Genomic DNA, 17,720 nt, shown 5'->3' with positions numbered 1-17,720 from the left:
TGAAGCTCGGAGAAAGGTGATTCAAGGTTTTGGCCATAAACCTTTGTTAAACAGAAATGGGTTTGGAAAATGTCTCTGCGCTAAGAGGTATTTTTCCCTACCTAAAACAAAACGAATGTGTCGGTCCTTTGTCAAGATGTCCAAAGCAAACTGTCCTGTGTCCAAAGTACTATTCTGACCATCACATTGCAAAAATCAACTATACAGTGAAAAAGGAAATGTCTTTGGCCTAGAGTGCACAAATGTTCTAAAAGAAGAATGCTTTACTCCAACACAAACGTTCCATGCAAATAAAGTTCACAAATCCAGAGGGTAGTTCCCTTACCCTGATTTTCTCTTCACTCAGTTTTATACTGGTGTCTTAAGTTCCATTCGATCAACATAAACTAAATATACAAAGTAGATTCGCTGACAGTATGGTTCTTGATAGACTACCTGGTGTACCCTCCTGCACGTTTTCTTCTTACTTACTATCTCAATTACACTCTGACTATTTTCCTGATGGATCCTTATCAGGATTTTCTTTCTCATGCAGCATACAGATTGTTCAATCTGTTCTTACCCAGTGTACTCTCCTGCTGGGATTCTCATATATGTAAATACTTACTTTCCTCACACACAAACTCTTTGACTTACAATGCCTGGTATACTCTCATGCCAAAGCTTTCTTTAGAAGTAAACAAATTGCTTGTGGGTTTTCTTTACATGCGTCTCGTGCACACTTCACAAATTTGCAAGTCTCTGATGTTTGTGCTGGTCTGTTTCTTTAAGAAATATGGGAACTTTTGTTCTGTCTCATTTACTTCCTTCATCTCTGTTTGCTTTCGGTTCAATTGCCGAAATGGCGTGGTGTTCCCTGCTCTCTCATGCGGACTCACAGGTCTGCTGTAGCAGGTTTTGCGTTCCCCACAGTGAACCTGCAGTGGCTCACTGGCATCCTGTTTTCCTCCTTTGCGTGCGCGCTGCCTCTGCCTTGTGGTTCCAGTCTTTCGCGGCTCTCGTTTGCCTTTTCCACGCTCATCTGGCCTGCGCCACCGCTGTGCGTCAGGTGGTTGTCCTTCCTCCTCTGGCGATCCTGAGGCGTACCAACCTCCACAATCTGCCTTACTTGGTTTCTCCCGTGAGCCGATGGGATCCACTGACCTTGTACTTGCCCATCAGTCACTCGGTCAGCACTGAGAGGACGCGCTCGACCTCTCCATCCTGCTCTTGTGTCAGCTGGTTTCTCTGTTTAAAGGTCCCACCAGCTGATACACACTCGTAACAACTGGAGAGCTGCTTGCGTCCTCAGTCGTCACTGATCTTCTTTACCCGGCTCTGCTTCCTCGTGGCAGTATTTCTTTCATTGGTAGAAGGGATGTCAGTTTTCAACAACTTGTAGGCTCCCCCCCCCCCCCCCAAGCCCCTCGGCTTGGGAGCCATAGCTTTGACGGCCTCCGGTTTGCCCCTGGAACAGAGCCCCTGGTCCCTTCGGCTTGGGAGTCGGTAACCTTAGAGGCCTCAAGCCTTCCAGAACCTGAATCCGAGGAACCTTTGCCTTGGAAACCCATGGGAAGGAGTTGCAGCGCTGGGGAGCCAAGCTGAACAGAGGGCCTACCTTGTCTTGATGAGAGGTCCTGGAGACAAAGTCCTTAATGTGCGCTGGAGGAAGTGTGGAATATCTCCCTTTACTGCTTATTGAGACAATTTATACTTCTTAGGATTAGCTGTTAACCCCGCTGTTCTCAAGACGCTCATGACTATATAGCAGTGATAAGACATGATCTTCCCAGGTCTTACTGTGTATCACAATATTGACTATGTAGGAACCACAGAAATCAGAGTAGGGTTGCAAAATATTATCGATCAACCATTGGAATGTTGTGGGGGCCCCCATGTAGTTCTAGAGAGGATCTTAAAATGGAACAGGTCTAAGGGTGCAACAAAGGAGGTTTTTTCCTTTATCAGGACCTTACAATGGAACCTGCCAATAGCCTTTTGTAAGGTGCAGCATTGCCAAGCCGATCAATACGGGGCATCAGGTAGGCAGCAAAGGCAGACATGGCATTGAAGTCAATACAACATTTCTAACTCCAACCAGGTTTGGCCACCAATATGATGGGTGAAGACCAGGGGCTATTGGATGGTTCGATAATATTGGCTTCAAGCATCTGCTTGACTTACTGGATGAAGGTCGCCCTCCTTGCCTCGGGTTGTCAATAAGGTTTTAGGTGTACGACCTTGCCCCACGGTGCAGATATGGTGGTAGATTCCTATCAGTCTCCCTGGCTCCTTTCTGAAGACATCAGGAAATTGTAGGAGTAGGTCAGAGATATTTTGTCTGGTTATTACCAAGTTCAGGAAGGTTAAGTACCTTTCTATCAGTCTCATCAGGTAATAAACATGAGAGAATAGTCGTAGTGGACTCTGTAGGGTTTTCTTTCCACTCTTTTAAAACGTTGATATGGTATACCTAGGTTTTCTATCGGCGGTCACGTTGAGAAATTTAGTAGTTACATGGTCCTCCTGTCTGTTTAAGTACCTCATAAGGCCCGTGCCATTTGGATATTAGTTTATTCTCGCAGATTGACAATAACACTAACACCTTTTGTCCTACCGAGAAAGATTGTAAGGTGACCTTTCGATTATATGAAGCGCTCTGCTCTTCTTGTGCCTTGCCCATATGGGTTTGGACTAGAGATCTTACCACAGTCATGCATTCTTTAAGACAGTGGGCGGTTGGGAGAATGGAATTGGGGCTTCCTTTCTTTCTTCCCAATCTCCCTCAAAACATCCAGGTTATCTCAGAGTTTCCGTCCATAAAATAATTCAAATGGGGAGAAGCCTGCCGAAGCCTCTGGGTCTCTCACAGCGAGTAAAGCCCCAGGTACCATTTGATCCCAATTCCTTTAGTCTTGCTCCACTATCTTTAGTAACAATGTTTTCAGAGTCTTATTAAATCTTTCTTCAAGGACATCTGTCGGTGAATGGTATACTGAAGTTCCTAAGGTGGTAATATGTAATAGTTGTTTCACTTCCCCCATGAATTTGCTCATGAATGTATAAAGCCATGAACGTTAAGATTTCTTTGGGAAACCCTACTGTAGAAAAGGAGGGGAGTAGGTGCTTCAGGTTCTGCTGGGTGGTGTTGTCTCTAAATGAAAAGGCTTTTGGATATTGTGTGGCACAATCTACTATTACAAGTATGTACCTTTTGACTAACTTTAATGTTTCCAGGAGTCCTACAATGTCCATGCCAATTCTCGAAAATTGAACTTCAATGATTGGGAGTGGTTGTAAAGGTACTGGGGGTGGCATATAGGTGCTGGTCTTTCGGCAGATTACACAGGACTGGAAAAAGATCTTAAATTCAGAGTGAATTCCTGGCCAGAAGAATTGATTAAGGATTTGTGCTTGGGTTTTTGTCTGCGCTAAGTGACCTCTCGCCAGTTGGATATGGGCTATTGCCAGGATAACTTGCTTATGACTTAGGTATGACTAACTTCGTTCTCACTAGGCCCTCTGAAGTGGTGTTTGTCTGATATATCAACCCATGATTTAAAAAGAAAAGGAGGAGTCCTTTCTCAGGGCCTTCTTGTTTGGGTATGATTTGTAGGAAGGCTTCAGCCAACAGTGGGTAATTCCTTTGGGCAAAGGTTAGGTCGGGAGAGTTTTTGGTGGTTCTTCCCTGACACTTCTGGGCTCAGGTTTTTGTGGGGCGTCAGGTATGCCATCAGCCTGCTCAAAGCCTCGGGTACCTCGATCAGTTACTTCTTTTCCGGCCTCTTCCTTTTACCTTGCAAACAGTGCTCTTTCGAGTATCCCCTGTACAATTGGATCCCCTTGATGGATCTGAAAGTACAGATCCATGGGAAAGATCCCTAACACCTTTATATCTCCTCGGAAGTCTGGATCTATAAATTATAAGTTACTCACGTAACATACTCTTAGTCCATAGTCCCCTTTCCTCCATACTGCCTGGGCATCCCTTCGAAGGAACGGGAGGCGGAACCTTTTTCACCAGAAAAAACCACCTTCTCCTTTAAATTTAGAGGTGCGCGGTGTGCTGCCCTGACTCCGTCCTCTGGCGCCTCACCTCAGTCCCCATTGACACGTCGACAATAGATTTAACCTTGCCTAATGACACCAGTATTAGTAGGGGGGAGGATGGTGGGACGTATGGAGGAAAGGGGACTATGGAGTAAGAGTAAGTTAGTCACTACGGTGAGTAACTTATAATTACTCTTAGGTCCCATCCCCTTTCCTCCATACTGCCTGGGCGATTACAACTGAATGTAGCCCCATGGTGGAGAGGAGACCCTCCTTAAGCAAATAGGTTGCTGAGAACCGCCTGTCCGAAAGCCACATCAGATCTAGACCTGGCATCCAAACAGTAATGCTTGCAGAAATCCAAGGGAATGGCCCAAGTGGACGCCCTGCTTATGACGTGCCAAGGGACATGGCGCTGGAATGCGATGGCCTTTGCCTTGGCCCCGATTACATGGGCGTGCATGTTCGCCAGAAACGGCTTGTGCTGCCCCTTGTATGCTTCTTTGATGGCCGAGACCATCCAGCGTGCAATGGAGGCCTTAGAGGCCCGACAGCCTGGTCTTGCACCTCCAAAAGTGACAAACAAGGCGCCCGACTTGCGGAAGCCCTTGGTCTTGTCAAGGTAGAATTTCAGGGTACGCCCGACATCCAGGCAGTGCAGAACTCTCTGTGCCTCCTCCTTAGGATCGGCAAAGAACGTAGGGAGAACTATTTCCTCGTTCGAATGGAAAGCAGATGGCACCTTAGGCAGAAATGCTGGGTGCGTCCACAGGACTACTTTGTCCCTGTCAAAGGTAGGATATGCTTCTGAGGCAACCAGCGCCACAGATCTCGCTGACTCTTTGGGCCGAGGTGAGGCCTACCAGTAAGGCCGTCTTGATGGTGACCAGCCTGATATCAGCGGACGGCAATGGCTCGAACGGTTTGTGCGCCAAAGCTGATGTCTGGCTCGGTGGCTATTTTGTTGAGCTGCCTGCCACGTGCCTGCGTCGTGTAGCTCGGCTCGCTGGGCCCAGCCTCCTCCAGGACTCTTGAGTGAGGATCGCGAGTCCTACCCTGCTCAACGGGCCTAGATAGAGCTGCGTTTAGGCGCCCCTTCGGATGTATTGGCGGAATTAGGGTTTGGCCCCTGGGACATAATGCTGGTACAAGGGCGTAGCCCCTCGGTTGAAGACCCAATTAAAGAACCTTGCGGTCCCTCAACACTGTCACCAGGAGGATCTGAGGATCCCTCGGCCTGGTGGCCGGTAGCTGCAGCAGCCTCGGTGCACGTGCCGGTACAAGAACCTGAGCGGTCCCTCCCGTGCGGGCAAGTCGCTGGGAAGGAGTCTCCCTTTCGGGGTGCTATAGAGAATAGAGGCCCTACCTTGGGCCTGGATTGACTAAGTCCTTGAGGTCCTCTGGAGGCGACTTATGGAAGCACTCCCTCCACCTGGCTAGTCTGTTCTGCTGTACCCTGTGGAAGTCGCCATGGGTCGGGGAGGACGCCTGAGGACCGAGTACCTGTATGATAAAAGACAAAAAAGAAGCCAAACCCAGGACTGCTGATGAATTTGGCATGTTCCAGTCAACGCGAAAAAGGGGACTCAGGTGTGGCACCGGAGGGCGGCGTCAGGGCTGCACCCCCAGCCGTCTCTAAATTTAAAGGGGAAGAAGGTTTTTTTCTGGTGAAAAAGGTTCCGTCTCCCATCCCTTGGATGGGACGTCCAGGCAGTATGCAGGAAAAGGGACGGGACGTAAGAGTACACATGCTAACACATCAATTTCAAATCTCCATGCTAACCCCGACTTGGGAGCCAATCCAATGTAGGTACTTGGGGATGGAATCAAATCCAGATCAGTGGTTATTAGCCTTCTTTCACCTGGGGGGAATGATTTCTTCCCTACTGCTGCAGTTATCAAACCCAATAGTCTCTTCTGTGGCTACTGAGGGGTCTGATGCTTTGGGACTTAACTTCTCAAACTTTAGGGTTCTCCAACTTCTAACGGTTGAGCCGCATCCCACCCCTGACACCATTTGTGAAGGCATCATGAAGTAGACAGACAACTGATAAAAGTTTGGGCTATACATTTTATTAAATCAAATGTAGGGTTGGAAAAAGGCCTAAAAGTTGGGATTTCCCTACCTAAAGGAAACTAAGGATAGTCTGTCAGGAAGTCCAAAGCAAATGTCTGTGTGGCCAAAACTTATACATCCCCTCACATCTAATTGTATACAATGTGTAGGGATGTTAGCATCAAAATAAGTACTGTTCAAATAAAAGTTCAGCGTTTCCCTTACCCAAGTTCAAAATCGTTCACAATGCAAAGGTGTCCCCTTATCCAAGCTTTCAAGTCTTTCGCCTTTCCAAAACACCACAATTCCTTGGGGCACTTCCCATTTCTTCTGATTTGGTTACTTTTCACCAATGTCATATAGGTCAGTTGCATAAATTCAAATCACACAAGATTTCCTTTCTATTCAATCACAAGGTTTTTTGTGGGTGCTTTCAGTTGCTTTTCGATAGATCGGTGCACTCTGTCTAGGCGGGGTTGTCAAACCATACGGTCCACCCATTACAGGTCATGCAACCACCACCTTAATCGCTGCTTCTTATGCACGTTGCCACTGCTTCAGCTTTACAGTGGTTCTTGGTTCATTCTCATTTCCCATCCTCATGATGCTTTGCCATGTTTTACCACCATTCACTTGTTGCATTTTCACATACTCTCCTGGCTTTTCCCAACGCTTGTTCATTCAAGTTACATTGTTACTTATACTCTTATGGCTCTTGCCAATGTTTGTTTGCCAGTGCTTGCTTTCTCAAATTGCACAGTTCCTTATATCACAAAGTTCCACAAACCTGCTTTCAATCAGATCAGTATTTAAAACGTGCTTACTTTCATTTAAATCAGCATTAATTTAAATGCTTTGCATGGCTGCCTGCCGTCCCGGTGTACCAGTCCCTAGGTTAAACTAGCAGGTCGTTGATTAAGGCGTTCCAGCGAGGCTTCCAGCCATTAAAAGATCTTTCTCTCATAAGGTTCCTTGCTCACACCTCCTGTGTCTCTCGCAGTTCGGGCCTCACTTGACAGCTTCGACCTGGTCACGCTGGTTCTCTTTACACCACCGGCCTCCAGTTTCCTTCAGCCTCGCTTTCGCTGTATGCACTCTGCATCTTCCAAAGGGTCTTGAGCACGCAGTCTGCCACGCTGCCTTCCAGGAGAGGTCTGCTCTCGTCTAGCAGTCCATAGACCTGCTTCCACAGCGGACTTCATTCTCACCGTACTTACTGCTTTTAAACCTCCTGCCAGGTTAATTGGTCCAAAAAGGACTAGACCGCTCATTGTTGACTCGGGAGGCCTGCATTGCTCTTGCTGGCCGCCTCCTCGTCCCAGTACATAACTGGTGTTTGTGTGTGTTGATAATGAGGATTTATTTCTCTAGTTGGTTTCTTCCTCATCCCACTACCAAACTGGTGTCTATTGGGGAGTGATTTAGGGGAAAAATAGGAAAGGGATTCATAATAGCCTATAAAGGCTTGGTAACATTGTACTCATGGTGAAAGGGTAATGGGAGATACTGTGTCTAACCTAAGGGTGCCTCATCTCCACTCCCCAAGTCGCCTTCACCCAGATGATCCTCCCTCGCATATCAACGCCCAGGGTCAGGATGCGACAGAAGGCCTTTGCCTGGCCTCATGGTGGGAGGATATATTGGGGAAAGAAGTGAGGACGCCCTCAGATTCCTCACAGTAAGCAGATATTTAGCTTAGGAGTGGGTAAGGTATCACAAATCCATTTACTGGTTGTATGCATACACTGCATTAGTGTGTGTTATGTTTTACATATAGTACTTATTTGACCTTACAGCTGCTGTGTGTGTAATTCAATAATTAAGTGTATGTTTTCCAGTATACCAGTGTGGTGTTTTTACTGGGGTAACTTGTTTGGACTAACTGTACTTCGATACAAGTCAATCTCTTTTCTGGTGTTAAGTATAACTGATCCGCTGGCATATAGATAGTTTGGTCTATAATTTGGTTAAAAACCTGGTCTTGCCTTTGTGGTAGATGACTTCACATCCCCCTCAAAGGGCTGTGCAAAAATGTCCTCAACAGACATCAAAATAGTGATTTTATTTATAACTTTCAAGGCAGCCCGGGCAGAGTTAGATGATGGTCTACTAATCGGACCATTCATAGTGTGTTGTAGATTGAAAACTGAGGGTGAGTGAAAGTCAATACATAAAACATTTGAACAACCCTGCCCAGAGAAGAAACCACCTCTGACAGAAGAGGCTTGAACATGGACATGAAGAAAAGTGGTGATGTTTCTGGCCTAATTAAGAAGGTGATTTCAGGGACTCAAGACTTAATTTTGTTGGAGAAGATTTGAATCCAACAATTAATATTTTGCATAATGAACGATATTAGTATTTGATAGTCTGTAAAGAAAAACATTGGTTGCAGCCTTGCACCTTTATAGTATAATAGAAAAAAGAAAAAACACCACAGTTTTCTAATACAGAATACCAATTTAACAGAAAGTGATGAACAGTGAAATCTAGAAACCCGAAAGAAAATACAGGGATGCAAGGAGTAGGATTACACTTCGCAGCAATGTATCAATTGAGGAGATGCTGGAAGAGTTCAAATTACAGTGTATGCATAAAGTATTTGAGAAGTTGAGAACCTTGAAACATGAACAATTTTTCAAGAAATAGTGATTAAACAGCAAACTCATCTTAATGGTATAGATGGAAAAGTTGGAAAGGGTGAGATCAGTAAGGAGTGAAGACCTTTTCCACTCGCTGCCCTGGTCACAGATCTTTGCAGAGGAAATATAATGATAGAAAAATGAGCTTCAAGAGAAAATACATTTATTTAACCCGGATATGCAACAGACACATAATAATGAAGGAAGTCTATACTTACGCTTCATTAAGGGGAACAAAAAGAAAATCTTTCTGAAAAATATCAACGTGTCGTGTCCATGTTTTCACCCTTCCATGACGCCTCTGCTGAAGTCTGTAACAATATTTAAAACAAATGTTAACTTGTATGCAAAGTCAATTCCCAAATAACATTTCATGCAACTGCTTACCCTTTTAGTTGTATTCCCAAAAATGACTTCCTGAATAAAAATGACAATTATGGGAAATTTTTAGAATTGTAATAAATTGCATAACAAAACACTGAGGCTTTGTTGGTCCATGAAGGATTTCAACATATCCTGGATTGTGACATTTTCTTTAGACTAACAAAAGTAAACACTTTACTGTAATAGGAACAAGTTACTTACCTGTAACTGTTGTTCTCCAGCATGGGTCTGGCATGGATTCACATGCTCATGAATATTCCCCGTCAGGCCGGGAATCCTCGGCAAAGAAAAAATCAGTATCAGTTTCGTTTCTGATCTGTCTTTCTCAGTATTAACCAATCATTGGTCCCTGGGTCATACTGCCCCCAGCCAATGACTGCCCTCTCCCTAAGCTCCGCCTCTGGCAGCCATCCTCAGATTTGGTAGCACGTAATGTGGCAGTATGACCAAGTGTAGAGCCGCAGAGGGGTAAGGAGGGAGGGTTTGCATGTGAATCCATGCCAGACCCATGCTGGAGAACAACAGTTACAGGTAAGTAACTTGTTTCTTCTCCAGCATGGGGTCTGGCATGGATTCACATGCTCATGAATATAAGAATACATAGCAGTACAACACATGCACAACCACGGGAGGTGGCAAAGGCTCAACATTAAGCATTACATCAAAACTCAACATTAAGCAATTCTTACCTCCTCACCAGGCTCACCTTTGGCGAACAGGTTGCGCAGCACTGCTTGGCCGACCCTGGACTCCTCCCTGGAATCCTGGTCGACGCAGTAGAATCTCGTGAAGATGTGCGTCGACCTCCACGTAGCAGCCCTGCAGATGTCCAGCAGGGGCACACCAGACAAGAAAGCCGTGGTAGCAGCGATAGCTATGGTCGAATGGGCTCTCGGACGGCCGGGCAACGGTCGGTTTGCCAACCGATGACAGTGCATGATGCAGCCGGAGAGCCATCTGGAAATGGAAGCCTTCGAGAGAGAGCCTTCCCTTGGTTCACAGGTCCAAAGTTCACAAATAGCTGTGATGTCTTCCGAAAACTCTTTGTGCGGTCCACGTAGAACTTCAGCGCTCTAGCCACATCCACCTCGTTGAGGTGGAAGTCCGACGGCACCTTGGGCATAAAGGAGGGGTGCGTCCTCTGCACCATCCTCGTGTCGTGAAAAGTCAAGTATGGAGGCTTGCAGGATAGGGCCTGGATCTCTCCCACTCGTCGTGCGGAGGTGAGGGCCACAAGAACTGCATTCTTCCACGAAAGGAACTTCAACATTGCCGAATGCAGGGGCTCGAATGGCGCCCCCATGAGCCTGGTCAGCACCACGTTGAGCTCCCACGCCGGGGCATGGGCCTTCACCGGCGGGAACGATTCGAACAGTCCCTTCATAAATTCCTTCACCAGGCGATGGGACCACAAGGACGCCCGTCCTGTGGTTCTGGTCTATCGGGAGATCGCAGCCAGATGCATCTTGATGGAGGCGTGAGCCAGTCCAGCCTTGGCCAGCGACAGTAGGTATGGCAGCACTTGAGGGGCCGTAATCCGTAGAGGGTTAATCTTCTGTGCACGGCACCAGACAGAGAACCTCTTCCACTTATGTCCGTAGCACTTGAGAGTTGAGGACGCCCTGGCCTTTGCAAGAACCTCTCTGCAGTCAGCCGGGATATCATACCCTCCAAACTCTAGTGCTGCAGGAGCCAGGCCTGCAAGTTCAGCGACTCCGGGTCGTGATGAAGTATGGCGCCTCCTTCTCTGGAGAGAAGATCCGCGTCCATCGGCAGCTTGACTGGTGGGGACGCTGACAAGTCCAGAAGGTCTGGGAACCAGATCTACCTCGGCCACGCCGGTGCGACGAGGATCATCCTGCACCTGGACCTCTTGAGCTGGTTGACGAGTCGGAGCAGCAACGCCAACGGAGGGAACGAATATAAAGGAACAGGCCGTCCCAGGGGAACGAGAAAGCATCGCCCATGCTCCTCGGCTGGGGAAACCTGCTGCCGAACCTCTGGCACTTGGAGGTCGTCGCCGTCGCGAACAGTTCGATCTGCGGTTTTCCCCATCGTCGGAAGAGTTGATCCACTTGATCCTGACGTAGTTCCCACTCGTTGCACGAGCGCAGCTCCCTGCTGAGTGAGTCGGCGATGGTGTTTTTTATCCCTGCCAGATGAAAGAGCACCAGAAACATGCCTTGGCCGACGGCCCAATGCCACAGATCCTGGGCTTCCTTGGAGCGGGCTGGGATCTGGTTCCTCCCTGCTTCCGGATGTAGAACATCGTGGTGGTGTTGTCGGTGAAGATTCTCACCACCTTGCCCTTGAGGGACGGGAGAAAGGACCTGAGGGCCCAGAACACTGCACGGAGCTCCAGGATGTTGATGTGGCGCGTCTTCTCCTCCGGGAGCCAAAGGCATCTCGCGTGAAGTTCTCCGGTGTGCGCTCCCCACCCTTCCAGGGAGGCATCCGTCGTCACCGTTATCTGGTGAGATGGGGTCTGAAAGTCTGTGCCTGCCGTCAGATGAGCGCGGGTGCCCCACCACCGGATCGTTCGTCGGAAGGTCTCGTTGAGCGGGATCCTGTCCTCGAAGCTGCCCGTCGCTTGGATCCAGCAGGCGTCGAGGAACTCTTGCAGAGGGCGCATCCGAAGCCTGCACAGGTGCACGAGATATATGCAGGAGGACATCATCCCGAGGAGGGACTTGATGGACCTCACCCTGGCAACGTCCGTGGCCAGCAGACACTGCACCTTGCCTAGGATGGCCTTAGTCCTTTCCTCCGACAGCGAGGCCAGACGCGCCACTGTGTCGAGCTTGGCTCCCAAAAACAGTGCGACTTACGACGGGACCAGGTGGGATTTGGGAAAGTTGGAGAATCCCAGGTGCCTGAGCAGCTGGACGGTCTTTGCTGTGTGTTCTACGGCAAGCTCCCTTGTCCTTGCTCGGATGAGCCAGTCCATGTAGGGGTAGACGTGGATCCCCTGCAGGTGCAGACGCGCCGCCACCGGTGCGAGGCACTTGGTGAACACCCTGGGTGCCGACTTCAATCCGAACGGGAGGGCCTTGAACTGGTAGTGCCGTCCTTGGACCACGAACCTGAGGAACTTTCGGTGTCCTTTTAGAATGGGGATGTGGAAGTACGCATCCTTCAAATCCAACGACGACAGGAAATCGCCCTCCTCCAGCTGTCCCAGCACACGCTGGAGGGTGACCATCCGGAATTTCTGTGCCTTGATGTACTTGTTCAGTCGTCGCAGGTCCAGGATGGGGCGCCAGCCTCCCGTCTTCTTTTTCACGAGGACGTACCTTGAGTATACTCCGGAGCCCCTGAGCCTCTTCGGGACGAGCTCGATGGCACCTTTTTTGAGCATCGCCCTTACCTCCAATAGCAGTTGAGGGACGTCATTTTCCTTCCTGGCCACGGGTGGAATGCGGGGGCACTTTTTTAGAAATTAGAGGGCGTGCCCCTGGGCCAGGGCGTCCAGCACCCAACTGTTGGTGGAGGTGGACTCCCACACACTGACAAACTTCGCCAGCCGGCTTCCCACCGGGGTGCTTCGGTAGGGGCCCGACACTGCCGTCGGTTCATTCTTGCTTGGAGGATGCGCCTTTCCGCCTTGGCCTCCCTGGCGACGATGGCGGGGTCCACCCGACTTGCCTCATCCTCTATAGGCTTCCTGCGACGAGGAGCGGGCCGCTTGGCGGTACGTAGAGGAGCCACCGCCAAATCCCTTGGAATCACCCTGCTTGCCTCCGGTGCTCCGAAAGGACGGCCTTCGTTGACAGAGAACACCTAGGACCTTAGCTGTCTCTGTGTCCGCCTTGATGGCTTAAAGGGACTCATCCACTGTTTTCCCAAACAGATTGTTCCCGTCTAACAGCATGTCCAAAACCTTGGCTTGTACGTCCTGGCGGAAATCCGTCGCCTTGAGCCACCCTTGTCATCTAAGGCAAACGCTGTTGCCTAGCTGGCGGAAACCGGTGTCGGCAATGTCCGTTGTCACCGTAATGGCGTGGTCCGACGCCACTTCGCCTTCTTGCAAGATCTCCAGGGCCTCGGCCCTCTTGTCGTCCGGTAGGAAGTCCAACAGGGGGGCGATCTTGTACCATAACTCCCTGTCGTAGTGGGCCACGATCGCAAGGGCGTTGGCCGCCTTAATCGGTGTTGCCGCCGACGAGATAACTCGTCCCATTGCATCCAGCTTCTTCCTTCGCTGTCCGGCGGGGAAGTTGATGTTGAGGCCGATGCCCCCCTGCTTTCTTCTTGGCTGCCGCTGAGACGACCGAGTCAGGGGTCGGTTGTGCCCTAAGGCACAAAGGGGCCGCGTCAGGGACCCGGTACTTCTCGTACTGATCCCTCTTGGCAGGCGTCGTAGACGGGTTCTTGAGAAGGGTGAGGCCCTCGTCCCAGATGTCATCCAGCAGTGGCACGGCGAGGACAGTTTTTCTCTTGGCCTTGCGCCGCTGGTGAAGGAAACCTTCCTCCTCCTCTTCGGGGCAGAGCTGAAAAAGCTTGGATGCCCTGGCGATCATTTTATGGAAAGATCCGATCTCGTCGGGCGGGGAGGCCCGGGCTGGGGGCGATGGGAGCTCCGTCCCGTCGTCACCGCCGTCGTCGGTACCCATCGTGGCCGTGTCCGTTCCCGTGTCATCCCCAGGGACGGGGGACGTAGGCAAAGGTCGAGTAGGCTGAGAGGGCTGAAAAGGCGGGGCTGGATGGATCTGTCTTCTCTTTTTCGGGGGGCTTCCCGCCGGGCCTGGCTCCTCCGTCGAGCCTGGTTCCGGTTCCTCCGTCGGTCGTAAGGGCAATCTCATTCTTATCTCCGAACATAACGATTGTATTGCCAACAAAATGGCCACCGAGTTGTCCTGCGGCTCTGGAAGAGACGGGTGACTAGGACCCTTGGCGGTGCCGCCGTCGCTCTCGTAGTCACCTTCGTCGGGATCCCTCCCGTGGGAACGGGCCTCTTCGACACCCTCGTCGAGGCCCTCCAAGACTTCTACCAGCTCCTCCTTGGATGCGGTGTCCATGTCCACAATGGCCACCACGCCCCCCCCCCCTCTTTTTCCGCCAGGGTCTTTTCGATGGGTCTGAAAGAGGCTTCCCTCCGTGGAGGCAGGGAGACTCTGGGCCCGAGGTCGACTCCACTGGTGTAGCCTCCACATGCTGCGCCAGGGACGCCGCAACTTCCTCGACAGAGGCCTTGGCCGGGTGAATCAAGGCCTTTGCCACCTTATGCGGGCCTGTGGCCATCACCTTGGGGGGAGGGTCACTGCCTCGCTCCCCCTCGGCTGGATCCTTTGAGCTCGACCGGGGCCTCTCCAGAAGCTTCACCGGATTCTCGGCCTTCCTCTTCCCTGAGCCAGAGCGTTGGCTCGTGGTTGATGGCGCTGGGGAGGATGCGCCCTACCTGGCAGCTGAGGAGCCCGACCGTTCGGCGCTCCCGGTGCCCGCGGACTCGCAGTGCTTTGCCTTCTGTTGGGCCCCTGTCACCTGGGCGCCCTCACAGGACTTAGAAGACCGCTCAGACTTCTTCTTCTCACCTGACGGGCTCTTTGCTTCCAGCCAGTTGGAGAGACAAAGGTGTCGGTCCCTGATGGTCCGTTCCGACTTGTTCCCGCAAAACGCACAGTCCTTCTCCACATGCGTTTTGTCCTCATGAAGGCATTAGAGACATTCTGAGTGCTCGTCCTCCTTGAACACATTCTGTAGCTGGCATCCAGGGCAAACCTTCAACAGCTTTCCGGGCGTTGAGCTTCCTTTCTCCTCGGCCATGTTCGGGTAGGCCACAGAAACTCCTGGACTCCTCCAAGAAGCGTAACGCGATGAAATCTTCACCCTTGAGGGGCGTAGAAAAATCTGACACGGATGCCCGTTAATCGGATGTAGAGACGGTGGAACTTTAGAAATTCTCTTTGAAAAAGCGCGAAAACGCAGCAAAAGCTCGAGAGCTAAACACAAGGACTCCCAACACTTGAGCGTGCGGTAAAAATCTGAGGATGGCTGCCAGAGGCAGGGCTTAGGGAGAGGGCAGTCATTGGCTGGGAGCAGTATGACCCAGAGACCAGTGATTGGTTACTACTGAGAAAGACAGATCAGAAATGAAACTGATACTGATTTTTTCTTTACCGAGGATTCCCAGCCTGACGATGGGGAATATTCATGAGCATGTGAATCCATGCCAGACCCCATGCTGGAGAACAACAGTTTTTTCATTTATGTTTTAGATGTTGGTCACAACAATGGACTAGACTTGTGCCATCCCAAATGTACAAAAGTATCATGGGTCTGCAACATTTGGATCTCCAGATGTTTTGGACTACAACTCTTACCGGGCCAGTCAGTATAGTCAATGCTGAGGGACCATGGGAGTTGTAGTCCAAAAAATGGAAGCGCTGCAGATTGCAAACTGCTCAACTATATTAATTTTCCATTACCTCTAATGATCTTACAAAAAAAACAAATGACTTCCCTGCATGTTCTTTCTGATGGATTAGCCCTCCCACACCTCAACATAGTCCTCGTTTTTTAAATATTCTCCAGCACAAATCGGTCTTTCAAAATAATTTCAGCCACAAGAGTTATCACTGTCTCTCCAATCTGTGCTGCTGCCACTCATGACTCCAGATGGGATGTAATGGTTGGGATATAGGGAACCTGCTGCACCCCATGACCTCTGTTCCACCCAGTTTTCTATACATTGGACTGCTGAGGGACCACAGAACTGAAAGGCTTTACAAGCATTTCCTTAGAGGATTGGGGCTGAGAGGGTGTGGGGGAATATGTGGGAGGAAAAACTAGAACACCAGAAAGAATATTACCAAAGTTAAGTAATGTGTCGGTCTAATGGATTCCTTCTGCCCAGAGATTCTTCTTAGAAAGTCTCCTAAAACCTTACAAAATCCGGAGTAGGGCAGAAGAGCGATGAAACAATACCCACACCTGGAGTACCACATGACCAAAACAGGTGTCCTGACCAGACATTGAATCATGGCAGTAGAGTTGGTGAACGTGTGCAAAAAACGCACAACAGCCTCCCCTAGACCAGCAAAGCAGAGTACAATCCACCAGGGAAGAATACTAGAAAATGTATCTTCTAGGACAGGTAAAAGTCTGACACAACCTTGTGTAGAAAGGAGTGTCTCACCTTATCCTTGGAGAAAAAGAGGTAAGGGGTTTTGACAGAGATCCTGGAGCTCAATCAAGAAAATCACCATAATGGTGAGCTACATCAATGGGGACAAATGCATGGCTCAAACAGAGCCACCATAAAAACATTACAACTGGACTCAAATCCCACGCAACAAGATACTGGCGTGGTGAAAACCGACTGCATAAGAGATGAAGTGTACAAGCTATCTGCCAAGAGAGACAGGTTGGGAAGGCAATGAGGAATCTGACAGGAACGACTAATCTATCAGAAAGTACATTATCGAGAGGCAAGTAATTTGTTCTAATGTATTCTTTTCTTCCACAGATTCCTCATCTCCGATAGACCTTGAAAGGAGTACTTACATCTGGAGGATGGACCAGAGTAAAACAATATCAACTGCACCATAACATCCTGGAGGAGTGTTAGGAAAAGTTTGTATGCAGTACCCTCTGGGAACACTACACTCAACTTTGACCACAGGTATAGGCAACCCAACCTTTGGTATAAGCTTGTCCTACACAGTTATGTTAGCGTGTTGAGCAGCCAGGCTCAACACAAGAGTGGTAAATGTGAGCTGTAGTTGAGTTACACAGAGATTTACAATTACAGGTATTCAAATAAACTCTTACACTTCAGGTTTCTTGCATAAACAATTATTTATCAGTCCGTTAGATAGCCTTTTTCAAAGGGGAGCAATATAATAACACAAATACACTTCAATACTGTACACTCTTAATTTCTAAATCAGTAAAAACCCTTTTTGGGATGGCCCACAGACAACCTACACCCACAGGTTATTTCAATAACTAGGGTGCTGGTGACATTAATATCTTACTGTTGGCATTTAGAATACTTTTAGAAGTTGGTAAAAGTCAAAGGTTATTAGAACAACAAGAGACCACAAATATTCTTAAGCAGGCAAATACTTTTGGATCATCCAAGCAGAGTCATGCAATTCAATAGGCTAAGCCTAAGTCAATGGGCAAAAGTCTTGTATAGGATGAAGCACTTCTGGTAAGTAAATGGAAAAGTCTTTGCACAAGTTCTTAGGAGTCTTTGATGAAAAGAAGAATCAAATGTAAGGCCACAAGCTGATTAGACTTGTGAGTTGTAGAAGTTGCAAGCACTCTACAGTAAGAGGTAAGTTCTCTTAGACTTTTTACAGTACCTTGGAAATGAAGAAAGACGCAGCTGATTACTTCTGTTCCTGTGGAGCTCTGCAGATCTTGCTGTTCCTGAGCCTCAGTCGTGGAGACGAGAGGGAGGACGTGGGGGACTCCCGCAATGCAGTGGGATGGTCAAAACTTGCAACCGGCAAACGTAACTTTCAGTGGCTGTTCAGTGTTTCAGCTCTTCGCGTCTACCGCAAATCGCAACACTGTTGAGATGGAATTTCCTTGCTTCTGGGGTCCCGCACTCTTGAGGGGCTCGGGCTCAGTCAGTCTTGCTTCTTGGGAGTCCGGAGGAT

At 49.2% G+C, this 17,720-nt stretch overlaps 1 protein-coding gene across 4 annotated transcripts in view; it reads right to left on the bottom strand.

The window, feature by feature from the left end:
- SENP6 (SUMO specific peptidase 6) overlaps positions 1-17,720 on the bottom strand; it is a 2,017,494-nt gene that overhangs the window by 600,017 nt on the left and 1,399,757 nt on the right. For all 4 annotated transcript variants that reach the window (XM_069606272.1, XM_069606273.1, XM_069606275.1 and 1 more), the window contains one exon: positions 8,946-9,038. In XM_069606272.1, the coding sequence (XP_069462373.1) occupies positions 8,946-9,038 (93 nt within the window). The remainder of the gene's footprint in view (positions 1-8,945; positions 9,039-17,720) is intronic.

The sequence above is a fragment of the Ambystoma mexicanum genome, chromosome 4p, assembly GCF_040938575.1.
Source record: "Ambystoma mexicanum isolate Mex_15411 chromosome 4p, UKY_AmexF1_1, whole genome shotgun sequence".
Classification (NCBI taxonomy): Eukaryota; Metazoa; Chordata; class Amphibia; order Caudata; family Ambystomatidae; genus Ambystoma; species Ambystoma mexicanum.
Note: the sequence above shows the minus strand (reverse complement) of the source record. Positions and strands in the feature narration are given on the sequence as shown.